Source organism: Phytophthora ramorum, assembly GCF_020800215.1.
Source record: "Phytophthora ramorum isolate Pr-102 chromosome Unknown Phyram_PR-102_s0017, whole genome shotgun sequence".
In the NCBI taxonomy this organism is placed as follows: domain Eukaryota; phylum Oomycota; class Peronosporomycetes; order Peronosporales; family Peronosporaceae; genus Phytophthora; species Phytophthora ramorum.
This window is the reverse complement of record NW_027150663.1, coordinates 345,842-358,241: the sequence shown is the minus strand read 5'-3', so window position 1 is coordinate 358,241 and position 12,400 is coordinate 345,842. Positions and strand designations below refer to the sequence as shown.

Genomic DNA, 12,400 nt, shown 5'->3' with positions numbered 1-12,400 from the left:
AAACCCATCTTCAATCCAACAGAAGATAGTTGGGGCTACCACGCATGGATATAACCCCTTACAAGCCCGGCATGGTCTCGGTGTAGCGCTTAGAAACCTGTCGCTGACGCTGCCGTAGCGAGTAGCCCAGAGTGATGGTCGTTGAAGTGATGCTCCTATCATAGGAACTTGATCTGAGGTACACCACCTTAAACAAGGTCGATCCTATCACTGGTCAAAAACAAAAACATCACTTTTGCAAACCAATTGCCATGCAGGTCGCGGCGGGAGACGACTGGGCGCTGCGCGCCAACCTGCAGCTATGCGGATCCGTGCCTCCCCCCATGTACGCGGACCTGCGCACGGCCGCGCACCTTCAGACGTTCGACGTGCGCGAGGGCGGAGCGGTGCTCTGGGGTGACAGCAGCCGCCTCTTCCTCGTGAACGTGTTCCACCAGAGCCAAGCCAAGCAGGCAGCGTCCACGGCCAGCGAGCAGATACTACGACACGTAACGCTGGATCCGCCGCTACAGCCGCAGGAGGCCGCCGAGGTGGAGCAGATCAAGCTCAACGCCAGCGGCTCGCAAGTCCTGCTGCTGGCCAAGAGTTGGCTCAAGGTGCTGCGTCTGCCCGTGGGGGCCAAGCGTAAACCGCAGAGCCTGCAACGTAGAGCAGACGACGACAGTACACAGCGGTTCCTTGTGAGGTTCGAGGACGGCAGCGAGCAGGCGGTCACGCTCAAGGACGAGGAGCTCAAGAGCCAGGACGTCCTGGAACAAGTCAAGCGTCGCGCAGCGCCTGGCAAACGCGTGGCTTTCGTGTCTCGTGAACACTGTGTGGCCGCCGTGCGAGCGGTCGGGTACTTCACTAATGTGCGCCATGTGGCGTGGCACCCGCTGAGTGACACTCACTTAGTGGTCCTCTCGGACGCCGAGGAGATCGATGTGTTCAACACGCAACAGGACGTGTCGAAGCCGGAGCAGCGCCACCGACTTGACTTCCCGACCAAGACGCGGGCCACAGGAGCGTTCTCGACGTGCTTTTGCTTCGGTGCGTCGATCCAGCTTCAGCAGCAACAGGCAGTTCAGATGCAGGCCGCGCAGATTTGGGACGCGTTCACGTGCTACGTGCTCCGATCGGATGGTGCAGTGTATGCACTGTGCCCCTTGGTGCCGTATGAGTGCTATGCCAGCAAAACGTTTCTTCAGATGCTGAGCAGCGAAGTGGATGGCCAGATTGCCGTTTGCAAACAGAAGATGGAAGTGGCGGGTACTGGCAATGGGCTTCAATCGCGTCTACTTGAGCTCAAGTCTCAGAAGTATTGGCTGCAGGAAGGTTGGGGCCCAGCATCTGCGCAGGTGCGGCGTAGTAGCCCTCGCTTTGGTGGACGTGCTCAAACTCCCCAGCCCGCAAACGACACAACTAATGCGGACGTGTTCTGCTACCTGAGCCCTCACGTGAGCGGTATTTCACCAGATACATGGCCGATTGCTCTGCAAGGGCCCGTGGATGTGACTCCCCAATCGGTTGTGGAAGGCAAAAACCAACTGGCAGGGGGTTCTTCAGCGACGTCGCTGCTTGCTGTGCCACATGCCTCGCGCAACTCCGCGGAGAAGCATGCCTCCAGTGCGTCGCCGTTCCTGATGCGTACATTCACGTCGGGCCATGTAGAGCTTATTCTACTAGATGCCCCGATCCGACCGCAATGGAGAAGCAATCGCCAGGCAGCGGCCGTGGCTAGTGCGCGGAAACTGCCGGCACTTTTGCTCGAGTGTCTTAACCTGGGTATTGATGATTCTGGCGGTAAGGCTGTGCTCGAGCGGGATGCTGCTGATCCACGTCTAGTCTACTGCCTTCATTCGACGGGTGTGCATGTGATTAACGTAAGCTGGGTGTTTGCTCTCGCTTCGGGCAAGCAGTTCACGACAGTCCCCAAGAGCTCTGTCCGTCACGTCTTCAGCGTGTCGCCAAGCAGCGCCTCCTCCTCTACGGACACTGCAGTGTCGAATGTGGTTGGTGCTCGCGTTGTGAAGAATGTGAACTTCGGGCACTTGCTGCTACTTCGCTTGGCATCCGGCAGTTTTGAAGTCGTGAATGTGAGCGCTGCCTCTAGTGAGCTGCTCAAGGGAGTGCTGGCAGACTCTACTGCTAGCACAGACACGACTCCTCAGAAAACGTTACCTGGTACGTTAGCATCCATGGCGTCGTCCAAGTCGCGTGCACCTGTGGCGGCCTCGAGTAGTAGCTCGACTGGCGGTGGAATTCGGCCATTTGGGGATACTGTTGAGGAGAAACTGGAGGCTCTGAGTGCTCGAGGAACGAGGGTCACGGGCAACACACTGATGCACGAGGTGGATGACGCTGTGCTTGCATTTGTGCTGGAGCGTGTAAAGATTCTGTACGAGGACGTGGAGTACATCGATGAGATGGACCAGCTCATGCGTGACCGATTGCACTTGCACGCTACGATGCTTAAGGCGCAGACCGAAAAGGTGTTGGTCGTGCAGAAGAACACGGAGGACGCTCGTGCGTCAATGAAGAAGCTCCGAGAGAAGATGGAGCGCGCTCTGGCGGTGCAACATAACCTGAGTAAACGCGCGGCGGCGGTGCTGCAGGCCGTGAAGGAAAACCAACCGCATCTATCGCGCGCTGAACGTGATTTTAAGAGCGAGCTAGAGCTCATGGCTGTCGAGGTGCGCCGTATGAAGCCTCGGGTTGCGGAGTTGACGGTTCAGGGTCAACGTGCGGTACGATCGCTGGAGAGCGCGACACTCTCCGCATCTTCCTCAAGCCGGTACTGGAGTCCTCTCAGCGCTACCGGAGACTCCTCGGGGCTGTCAAGCGAGAAGAAGAAAATGTGCTACGACGTGTTGCGCGCCGAAACACAGCTCATTGACGATACAAAGGTGCTACTGGAAGATTTGAGTGCGAACATGCAGCAAATGAAGGAGTAGGTGGCGTAGTTTATCCAACATGACAGCATCCCTGCAGCAGAGCGCGGTACTCGCTCCTAAACTTTGCTTATTAGCACAAGTTCGTTTCTTTTCATGACGCTTAGTTTACAGCCGAATAACACCGTTTGCATCCTACTACGACAAGGTGCTGAGCTCCGAGGGCCACACGGGCATTCTGCCGGCCACGCGGCGCTACCAGTCGGTGCGCAGCTACTTCAAGTGTCGATGCGTGCCGTCGCTCCGCTGCGCGCATTGCGGCGGGTGTGAATCGTGCAGTTGCCTGTGCCACACGCTGTTCCAAACCCGCTTCCGCTTCACGGCTCCCGGTGCGTAGCCAGCATGCGTGTAGATCTGTTTCTTTGTGTTGAAGCAGGTGGCTGGTCGCTTGTTGCTTGGGCACCGTTGGGTGGTTGGCTAGCTACGTGGCTAGCTATGTGGCTAGCTGATCTACTGACAAGACTCCTGCACCTACAAGTTTGCCGCCACCTGCTGCTGCCTGCGTTGAGGCTTCACCTATCGATTGTTGCCTCCCCAACTAACACCTGCGTCGTGCTGTCTTGCTTTTTGCTGTTGTGTGCCATCGCAGCGAACCTGGAGAGATTGCGAGCGGACGTAGACGCCGTCGTCAAGTACCACCAGCAGCAGCTGCAGCAGCAGCAGCAGCAGCAGCAACAACAACAACAACAGCAGCAGCAGCAGCAGCAGCAGCACCGTTAGCTCAGCTAGGAGCCTTTTTGTTCACTAGTTTGCCGCCGCCGGTAGCGTACATGCGCTTCAAAGGGGGTGACCCGCCTCAGCTCGGATCAGCGAGTGCTGCTTGGTGTCGCCGTCGACCCGTAGCTCCGAGTACTCTCACGCTCGTATCGCATGTGCGCTCCGGCTGGCCTGTCGGTCCTAAGGAGAAGAGAATCGTTTGTGACCCGCCTTCACCCATTATGTCGTACCTAGAAGTACGTCCCCACACTCACTTTGCTAGTCGAGGCAAGCGCTCCTGCACGGAATGCATGGTCAATGCAGGCGCTAGCATAGCAATCAACTCGCGCGCTGGCCTTCCGGGTGCAGGATCGTCGCGTCTTTGGTGCGTTCCGGCCATTGTCTCGGCTCTCAGCGAAGCAATGCCGGCAACGTCGCTCGCTCATTTTGTAGGGAATCTGCTTTTTATCCCGCTTTTCTGCACTGATTTATAACAAGCAGCTTTTTAGGATCGTGTCGGCGGGGGCATACTCGGCGCAAGTGAACCTGAAGTGAATCCTCCGCCGCGTTTTCGGCGGTGTGACTCGCGTTCCTTGCATCGTATCCTCGCAAAAAGTCCTCGCAAAAGTGATTTCGCAGTCCTTGAAGTTTTGCATGTTCAACTGGAATTCGCGCTGGGAGGATTCCGAGCCGGGCTCGGCGCCACTCACGAGCTGCCTCAGCGCATGCGTGGTTGAGGCGATCCCACAATCCCCGGCGACTGTCGTGCGTCGGCAGCCTCGAAACCCGTGTTGAAGAGCACTAGCCTGACAGGCTGTCACCGCTTGGCAGCGGGCGGCCGCCTGGTTCGAAACGCTCTCTGCGGCGCTCTTCTAAGAAGCTAAGAAGCCAAGGATAGGCACAAATCGGGCTTCGGTTCGAATTCGCAGCGCACGGCAAGGCATCGCCGCCGGTTGCTGGCACTCCGTGGTGGTTGCCATGGCTGTGGCGAGCGTCCAGCGGCGGCGCTCTCCGCCATGCGATGCCCGAGCTGAGGCCAGCTCTCGTTCAAAGCGTTTTCCTATTTCCTGCGTTTTACGGGTCTTTTTCCTGCGTTTTACGGCGCCCCGTCGCTCCTTCAACTGACCCGACAAACCAGCTGGCCCGAAAAGCCAGCGGCCGATCGCCATTCGCTTCCAAGACTTGTCTGAACGCTCAGTCGAAAACTTCCCGAATGGAAAGCAGTCGGAGCTTCGCCACCAGCCCCGAGTCCTTCCCCGCCGCTTGTCGATCTCTCCGTCGCGGTCCGTCCGTGTCATCTCCGTGCCGAGTGCCGTCCTGGGATTGAAGTAATCCAGCCTGTTGGTCCGCCCACCACCAGTACCTACCACACACACCAAGCACCATGAAGCGCAACTTCGGATCGCTTAACCTCGCGGCGCTGGACCTGAACAGCCCCTTCAACACCAGCGCAGACAGCAGCGCAGACAACAGCGTTAGTCTGGAAGACCAGTTCTCCGCCATGGACCCCTGCGCAGAAGACTACAGCATGGACGGCTCTGAGTACGGCAGCGACGAGAACGTGGGCTTCCCTCTCGAGCGCATGGATCTGCCCGCCACCAGCATGCACTCGGCGCCACAGTCGCTCCGGGAACAGGCCCCACAGGACGTGGACATGGAAGATGCCATGCCCGATCTCATGCTGCCGGCGCCCCGGCCGCGCAGCGAGAGCGGCGACGTGCGGGTGAGTCGCCTCATGCATCCCACGTCGTCCGAGGTCCCGCAGCACCTGCACGACCAGCACCACATGGAGCTAAACGCGCTGAGGTGTCTAAGCCTTAAGGTGATGCTGTCCAACCTGTCAACCTCCAACAACAACAACAACAACAACAGTGCCAACGCCACCGCCGCGTCCAAGCCCAACTACGCATACCCTGGCGCCAAGACGTCGCTGCTGCCGATCCGCCAGCCGTCACTACAGAGCGTCTAAAATCCTTAACTTAATAACATACATGTCAAGCGCGCAATGGATCGCAGCACCCCCGCGACCAAGACACGTTGCCTCTCTTCCCAAGCTACGCTTGACCCTGCGACCACCCACCACAACCGCATACACATCTCGTCATGGATGTCAGCATGGAGGAAGAACGCAAGGAGGTCTGCGTTGCCGCCGGGCCACCTCCAGATTGGAGACTCCATGAGGAAAAAAAACTCATGATCGTCGCGGTTTTGCTCGTGATGGACCTTGCGATTCCGCGGATGTCGCGTCACATTTTTAGTTAATTTGTGGCGAGTTACTGTAAATCGGTACCACACCAGAGTGATGGTCACTTAGTTGGCTTTTGCAGCAGGCAGTAGGTGAAAGCAATAGCCCCTCGTCGACGTTGCCGATGCCTGAAGGAAAGATTTGGACTACGTTAGCCGAGGGTCTCGGCCCCAGCGCTCGTTAATACAGACTTCTTAGAAGAGCGCCGCAGAGAGCGTTTCGAACCAGGCGGCCGCCCGCTGCCAAGCGGTGACAGCCTGTCAGGCTGGTGCTCTTCAACACGGGTTTCGAGGCTGCCGACGCACGACAGTCGCCGGGGATTGTGGGATCGCCTCAACCACGCATGCGCTGAGGCAGCTCGTGAGTGGCGCCGAGCCCGGCTCGGAATCCTCCCAGCGCGAATTCCAGTTGAACATGCAAAACTTCAAGGACTGCGAAATCACTTTTGCGAGGACTTTTTGCGAGGATACGATGCAAGGAACGCGAGTCACACCGCCGAAAACGCGGCGGAGGATTCACTTCAGGTTCACTTGCGCCGAGTATGCCCCCGCCGACACGATCCTAAAAAGCTGCTTGTTATAAATCAGTGCAGAAAAGCGGGATAAAAAGCAGATTCCCTACAAAATGAGCGAGCGACGTTGCCGGCATTGCTTCGCTGAGAGCCGAGACAATGGCCGGAACGCACCAAAGACGCGACGATCCTGCACCCGGAAGGCCAGCGCGCGAGTTGATTGCTATGCTAGCGCCTGCATTGACCATGCATTCCGTGCAGGAGCGCTTGCCTCGACTAGCAAAGTGAGTGTGGGGACGTACTTCTAGGTACGACATAATGGGTGAAGGCGGGTCACAAACGATTCTCTTCTCCTTAGGACCGACAGGCCAGCCGGAGCGCACATGCGATACGAGCGTGAGAGTACTCGGAGCTACGGGTCGACGGCGACACCAAGCAGCACTCGCTGATCCGAGCTGAGGCGGGTCACCCCCTTTGAAGCGCATGTACGCTACCGGCGGCGGCAAACTAGTGAACAAAAAGGCTCCTAGCTGAGCTAACGGTGCTGCTGCTGCTGCTGCTGCTGCTGTTGTTGTTGTTGTTGCTGCTGCTGCTGCTGCTGCTGCAGCTGCTGCTGGTGGTACTTGACGACGGCGTCTACGTCCGCTCGCAATCTCTCCAGGTTCGCTGCGATGGCACACAACAGCAAAAAGCAAGACAGCACGACGCAGGTGTTAGTTGGGGAGGCAACAATCGATAGGTGAAGCCTCAACGCAGGCAGCAGCAGGTGGCGGCAAACTTGTAGGTGCAGGAGTCTTGTCAGTAGATCAGCTAGCCACATAGCTAGCCACGTAGCTAGCCAACCACCCAACGGAGCCCAAGCAACAAGCGACCAGCCACCTGCTTCAACACAAAGAAACAGATCTACACGCATGCTGGCTACGCACCGGGAGCCGTGAAGCGGAAGCGGGTTTGGAACAGCGTGTGGCACAGGCAACTGCACGATTCACACCCGCCGCAATGCGCGCAGCGGAGCGACGGCACGCATCGACACTTGAAGTAGCTGCGCACCGACTGGTAGCGCCGCGTGGCCGGCAGAATGCCCGTGTGGCCCTCGGAGCTCAGCACCTTGTCGTAGTAGGACGCAATCGACGGCGGCTTGAAATGGTGCTGCTCTGGCTGCGAGTGGCAGCGCAGACAGATGCGGAAGACCGGGTATGCCATGTTCGGCCTGCAGCGCCGCGAGTATACCGCGCAGCCTAGACACTGTTTATACAGATTCGTGATCTCTCGTCCGCAGATACCACACGAGTAGTTTTCAGCGTTGTCGGCAGGCGGGTCGCGCAGGTCAGCATCCACCGTGCGCCACATGCTTTCGTCGTCGAAGACCTTGCGGAATTCGTCGCTGTCGTCCGTACTCGATAGCCCCAATTCGTACGCCTCTTCAACGATGGCATCCAGACACGGTAGAATCGACTCCAGGAAGAGAATCATTTGGGCTTGGCGCTGCGCCACCACACCGCGGTCAATCGGCGCAGGTGAAGACGTGAACGAAAGCATTTGGGACGTGCGTGGACGCCCCGACGCTAGTGCTGAGCGTAAGAATTGACCAGTACGCACGATTGCTACACCGCACTGCATAATCCCAACAAAACATCCGTGAGATCAAATGAGGATACCAACGACAGGTACAAGCGCATCAGTCGGCGCACCTTGGCAGCTTCGACGATCGTACGGCGAGGGTCGAAGACCCATCCTTCTGGACACATGCTGGCATTTTTCATGGCAAACTGAACGAAAGCACGGATAATACGCAAGCAATAGGTTAACATGAGAGGCCGCGAAGTGAACGCAACGTAGACATCAAACCATACCCAGCATTCAGTGGAAATACCGCGTTGCGAAACACCCTGGTAGACCCATTCCCACGAGAGGAATACACAGGGAGCGTTGATGGACCCGCTAATGCTGTCCTTCTCTACAACACGCCAGAAATGCTGACGACCCTGTAAACATTCCAGCAATGCGATAGCCCAGCGTTAGCAAATTGCAACGAAGGTTCACTCTCGTGGATCGTAGTACCTTGTTAACATGAACAAACTCTCCGTCCTGTAGGAGCACCGTAGAGAATGCAAAGCCTGCCGAGCTGTGGACAAATATACGGTGAGTTGCAACGTCTGAAATATACGAGCAACCTGACTTACCGAAGGGCGCGAAGATGCGCATCTAATAGCATAGTCTTCCTTGCAGCGTCGTAGCCCGCGCGTTGCAAAATGTGATCGAAATCAGCCTTGTACTGAGGCTCAAAACGCTCGAATATGACCAACTCCAGCGATCCCACGAGCACCTACCAGTCACACACATCGCAAAATTGATAAGACCAGCGTTCACATATTCGTTCTTTTTCACATCGCCCTATACCTGGTACGCAGTATCAGTCGTGCCGTTTCCTGGGTCCATCAACGACCCTCGCGCTCCAGGGAAGTTAAAATGCAGCCGAGGGCTTGAGAACTTTTCATGCCAACTACTCTGCGGGAGATATTGCAGCAAGCAATGGATACCGCCAGCAAACACATCCCACTGAAATCCCTTAATGAGGTCGTTATACAGCTAGATAAGGCAAAATATAACATTGTCAGTCCAACAAAATAGCCCAGCGTAGAATATGGAGAAGTATACCTGAGCACAGTGCTTGGCGAGCACCAAGTTGTTGAGCGCGATAATGTTTTCAGACGCCACAATCGTTATTGTCTTTTTCGTCACATGGTCTTCCAACACGACGACGTCCTTGCCAGGCACGTTCGATAAATACTTTTCCAGGTACGAATTAAACGATGCCATGGATAACTGGAGCTCACCAACGTAAGCCAGCTCCGGCATGTCTGTCTCGGTATTTCGCTTGAACTGGAAGTGATCGAAGGCGAAATGCGTGTCGTTTCCACAGCATTCGAGAATGAAAGGCCACGCCCAAATGTACTGGTTGAGCTCGCTGCTCATGCCTTTCACAACTAGACTCACATCTGGTGACTCGAAGCATCGGAAGAAAAAGTCGATTTCGGTTTGGTAAAGCTTCGTAGCTTTCTCAGCGAAGACGGGCGAGAGATCGATCCGGAACACATGATTGGCATCGTCGGAGAGGCAGCTGAACCTCTTGTTGATTTCTGACGGGAACGCTGATGGATTGCGCCACGGGATGTTTGGAGTGTGACGTCGTATAGGGAGCTGCGATGGCGCCTGCGGAGGAAATGAAGCTTGAGGGCCAAAGTTATTCGAGGGAGCGTTCTGGAAGCTCGGGAGCGAACCATTTCTCGTGCCTTGGGCTAGATCAGCACGCTGAGAATCGACGTACGGAGCTGGAGGGGCCGGCGGACCACTTGGCCCCCCACGATACGATGGGCCAAACTCACGGCGAAGCGGTGCATTTTCGTCCTGCATTTGCTGCGGTGGCTGAGTGCCGTGTATGCCTGGAGACACCCTTTGATTTGCCCCCGCCTGTACCGGCGCCAATTGCCCAGACGAACGCCCATCGAAGAAAGGTGGCAGCGAGTTGAACCCAGAAGGCGATTGAAGCGACCGAGGGTCCTCCGCCTGTGCCTGGCGGTGACCAACAATCGGGTACGTTTGAGGTGACGAGAAGCCGTGACGGGGTCGTGGCCCATCAGAACCTGGCTGGTTGGGTGCTGCTGACATTGACGAATACTCGCCTCGAGTCTGCCGAGACATCTGCAACGAAGACGAAGACGGCACATTAGGTGGAGGTGCGCTGCGAAAGTGTCTGTCCTGCTCCGTGTCGAATCCTCGCAACGGGCGTCGGGAAGCGGGGGAAGCGGTCCGCGACGATGGCTGCAAGTTCCTGTCTTCGTCACCGTGACGCGGCGTGTTGCTGTTACTATTACTACCATGCGGCGCCATGCCATCTTGCGGGTACGACATTGGCATGCCGTTTGCACTCCTAGGAGTGTACGGGTCCACATCATTGGACGCCGAGGTGCTTTCTCCACGGTCAGCATCACTCAACAGGCGAGGGTGGCGGTGGCTGACTTCGTCGTCGGTCTCCTCCTGCAGGGCGCGTTTGGTTCCTGCTCCACGTCCCCTGCCTCTTCCTCTTCCCCTTCCTCTTCCCCTTCCTCTTCCCCTTCCACGTCCACGACCGCGTCCACTTGTTGCAGCCACTTCCTGCAGTGGAAGCTGTCGTCGCACTTGGAGCCTGTCAGATTTCTCCTGCAGCACGCTCTGGATCTGCGTCGCGAGTCGCGGGTAGTCTCCCGTCTTGAATATGGGGCCCTTGGTCTGCTGCTGCTTGGTATACGTGACGTAGCACGAGTGGCGGCAAAAGAGGTTGCCCTCCTCGGGCGGCAGAGGCAGGTTGGCGCAGTGCGCATGGAAGGAGCCGCCGCAGCTCTTGCAGCGCACCAGACGAACGGAAGTGTTGGCTTCGAGGCCGCAGAGCATGCAGCGCAGCTCGACTGTAGCCGCGGGGGGCTCCTGCTGCTCCTTGCTCTCTTCTTCGCCGCCACGTGCCGGCGTGTCGCTTGCGCTCTTGGGGGTCAGTTGGCGGGGCGCGGGCACGGGCGTCTCATCATCGCCCGCCGCCGGCTCCTGCGGACGCGTCGCCATGTTGGTGATGAGTCTGTTGCTTTTGCTGCTGGTGGTCGTCGCTACGGTCTGTCGGTGCAGCTCCGAGACGAGCCAAGGGAGGTGGCGAGTAGCAAGACAAGCTGAGTAGCTGCGCGGCTGAGTGGCTGTTGTCGGGGCAGCAGCAAGGGCGGAGCAACGTTAACGCGCGTCCTGCACAAACAACGGGGAGAGCAGCAATACCAGTCCTGAGTCCAGCGGAGCGGGAAAGACGAGTGGAACAGTATTGATTCGGCTAAGTGCGGATAAGGAGTGATGGTCGTTGCGGGAAGAGCAAACTGCAAGAGAAGCTTGGCGTGTCTGGCTGACGACGGCTTCGATCAGCTGAGAGGAAGCCCGCAGCTCTTCTCCAGTTTGGCAACAGACGCCTAACTGTTACCAGTTGACATGCTGATGGTGGACACTTCTGTGGCACCAGTGAAGGCGAACGTGGCGTCGCCGCCACCCGCTCCTGTGCGTCGCAAGCTCGACATGGACACAGAGGACGCTGACGAGGCGGACGAACTTCCATCAGTCTACGATCTCATGCAAGAAGTGGCGCGACTGCAGCAGGCGGTGCGCGACGTCGGAGACGATCCGAGCATCTTTGCAGATGACTACGTGGCGCGCGACTCGTTCTCGGCCGAGCGCACGCCGCCGCGTTACCGCCAGAAGATCCGCACAGCGAGTGGAGGCTCCGACAGTTTCTCCAAGTCTGGCATTTACTCTGGACGGAAGGTCGCTACAAACGTAGGCAACATGTCGCCCTACAAGAATGCCGGAGTCATACAGCGAGGGGAGTTCGACAGCTTCGCCGGACCGAAGACGCCGCCCACGAAGCGGCGCGAGACCTTGACCCCTGCTGCGTCTCGTACAGTGCCACGCCCCACACGTGTAGCAGCTTTGACACGAGAGAACATCTCACTGCTGCCCACGCCGAGGGCACCGAACTTTACGGGCTCCGTGTGCGGCTCGCAGAAGTCGCGCACAAGCATCCGCACGGACGGCGGCGCTGTGTTTTCGCGCCTGTACCAGCCAGACTTTTACAAGAACCGAGAGGAGAAGTTTAAAAACCTACGAGATCGACGCGACAGCCTCAACTGCTCATTCACGCCGCGCACTAACCGGCGTGACTCGATCTCCTCTCGAGACTCGATCGGCTCAGGATCACAGGCGTCGATGCAATCCGCCAAGACGGACGTCGTGAATGTGTCGAGCCGCCTGTACGACCCAGACTACGTTCGCAAGCGCAACGCACGGCTGCAGCGCATGCGCCAAGAACGCGAGATGCGTGAGTGCACCTTCGCGCCCACCATCAACACTAACGCCACCACTCCCCGCAAGAAGTTGTAGCCATTCAAAATGTGTAGCCATCTCAGATGGCAGTCAAAATGTGAGCCAAAAATAACGTAAGAAAGTACGCCC

General features: G+C 57.6%; 6 protein-coding genes across 6 annotated transcripts; 4 read left to right on the top strand and 2 right to left on the bottom strand.

Moving 5' to 3' along the window:
- Positions 1-251: 251 nt before the first annotated feature.
- On the top strand, positions 252-3,650 carry KRP23_13248 (Nuclear pore complex protein NUP88; the record flags this gene model as incomplete). Its single annotated transcript, XM_067883936.1, has 3 exons — positions 252-2,929; positions 3,045-3,259; positions 3,520-3,650. 3 exons carry the CDS (start codon positions 252-254, stop codon positions 3,648-3,650), a joined length of 3,024 nt encoding a protein of 1,007 aa, XP_067738567.1.
- Positions 3,651-3,736: 86 nt separating this feature from the next.
- KRP23_13247 (uncharacterized protein) lies at positions 3,737-4,026 on the bottom strand (the record flags this gene model as incomplete). The annotated part of the gene is made up of 2 exons (XM_067883935.1): positions 3,737-3,827; positions 3,902-4,026. 2 exons carry the CDS (start codon positions 4,024-4,026, stop codon positions 3,737-3,739), a joined length of 216 nt encoding a protein of 71 aa, XP_067738566.1.
- Positions 4,027-5,010: 984 nt separating this feature from the next.
- On the top strand, positions 5,011-5,595 carry KRP23_13246 (uncharacterized protein; the record flags this gene model as incomplete). Its single annotated transcript, XM_067883934.1, has 1 exon — positions 5,011-5,595. One exon carries the CDS (start codon positions 5,011-5,013, stop codon positions 5,593-5,595), a length of 585 nt encoding a protein of 194 aa, XP_067738565.1.
- A 946-nt stretch (positions 5,596-6,541) lies between these two features.
- Positions 6,542-6,831, top strand: KRP23_13245 (uncharacterized protein; the record flags this gene model as incomplete). The annotated part of the gene is made up of 2 exons (XM_067883932.1): positions 6,542-6,666; positions 6,741-6,831. The coding sequence occupies 2 exons, from the start codon at positions 6,542-6,544 to the stop codon at positions 6,829-6,831; spliced, it is 216 nt and encodes a 71-aa protein (XP_067738564.1).
- Positions 6,832-6,917: 86 nt separating this feature from the next.
- On the bottom strand, positions 6,918-10,978 carry KRP23_13244 (uncharacterized protein; the record flags this gene model as incomplete). The annotated part of the gene is made up of 9 exons (XM_067883931.1): positions 6,918-7,048; positions 7,309-7,996; positions 8,074-8,151; positions 8,236-8,367; positions 8,444-8,507; positions 8,566-8,708; positions 8,783-8,971; positions 9,041-10,440; positions 10,522-10,978. The coding sequence occupies 9 exons, from the start codon at positions 10,976-10,978 to the stop codon at positions 6,918-6,920; spliced, it is 3,282 nt and encodes a 1,093-aa protein (XP_067738563.1).
- Positions 10,979-11,383: 405 nt separating this feature from the next.
- On the top strand, positions 11,384-12,328 carry KRP23_13243 (uncharacterized protein; the record flags this gene model as incomplete). The annotated part of the gene is made up of 1 exon (XM_067883930.1): positions 11,384-12,328. One exon carries the CDS (start codon positions 11,384-11,386, stop codon positions 12,326-12,328), a length of 945 nt encoding a protein of 314 aa, XP_067738562.1.
- Between the last annotated feature and the right edge of the window lie 72 nt (positions 12,329-12,400).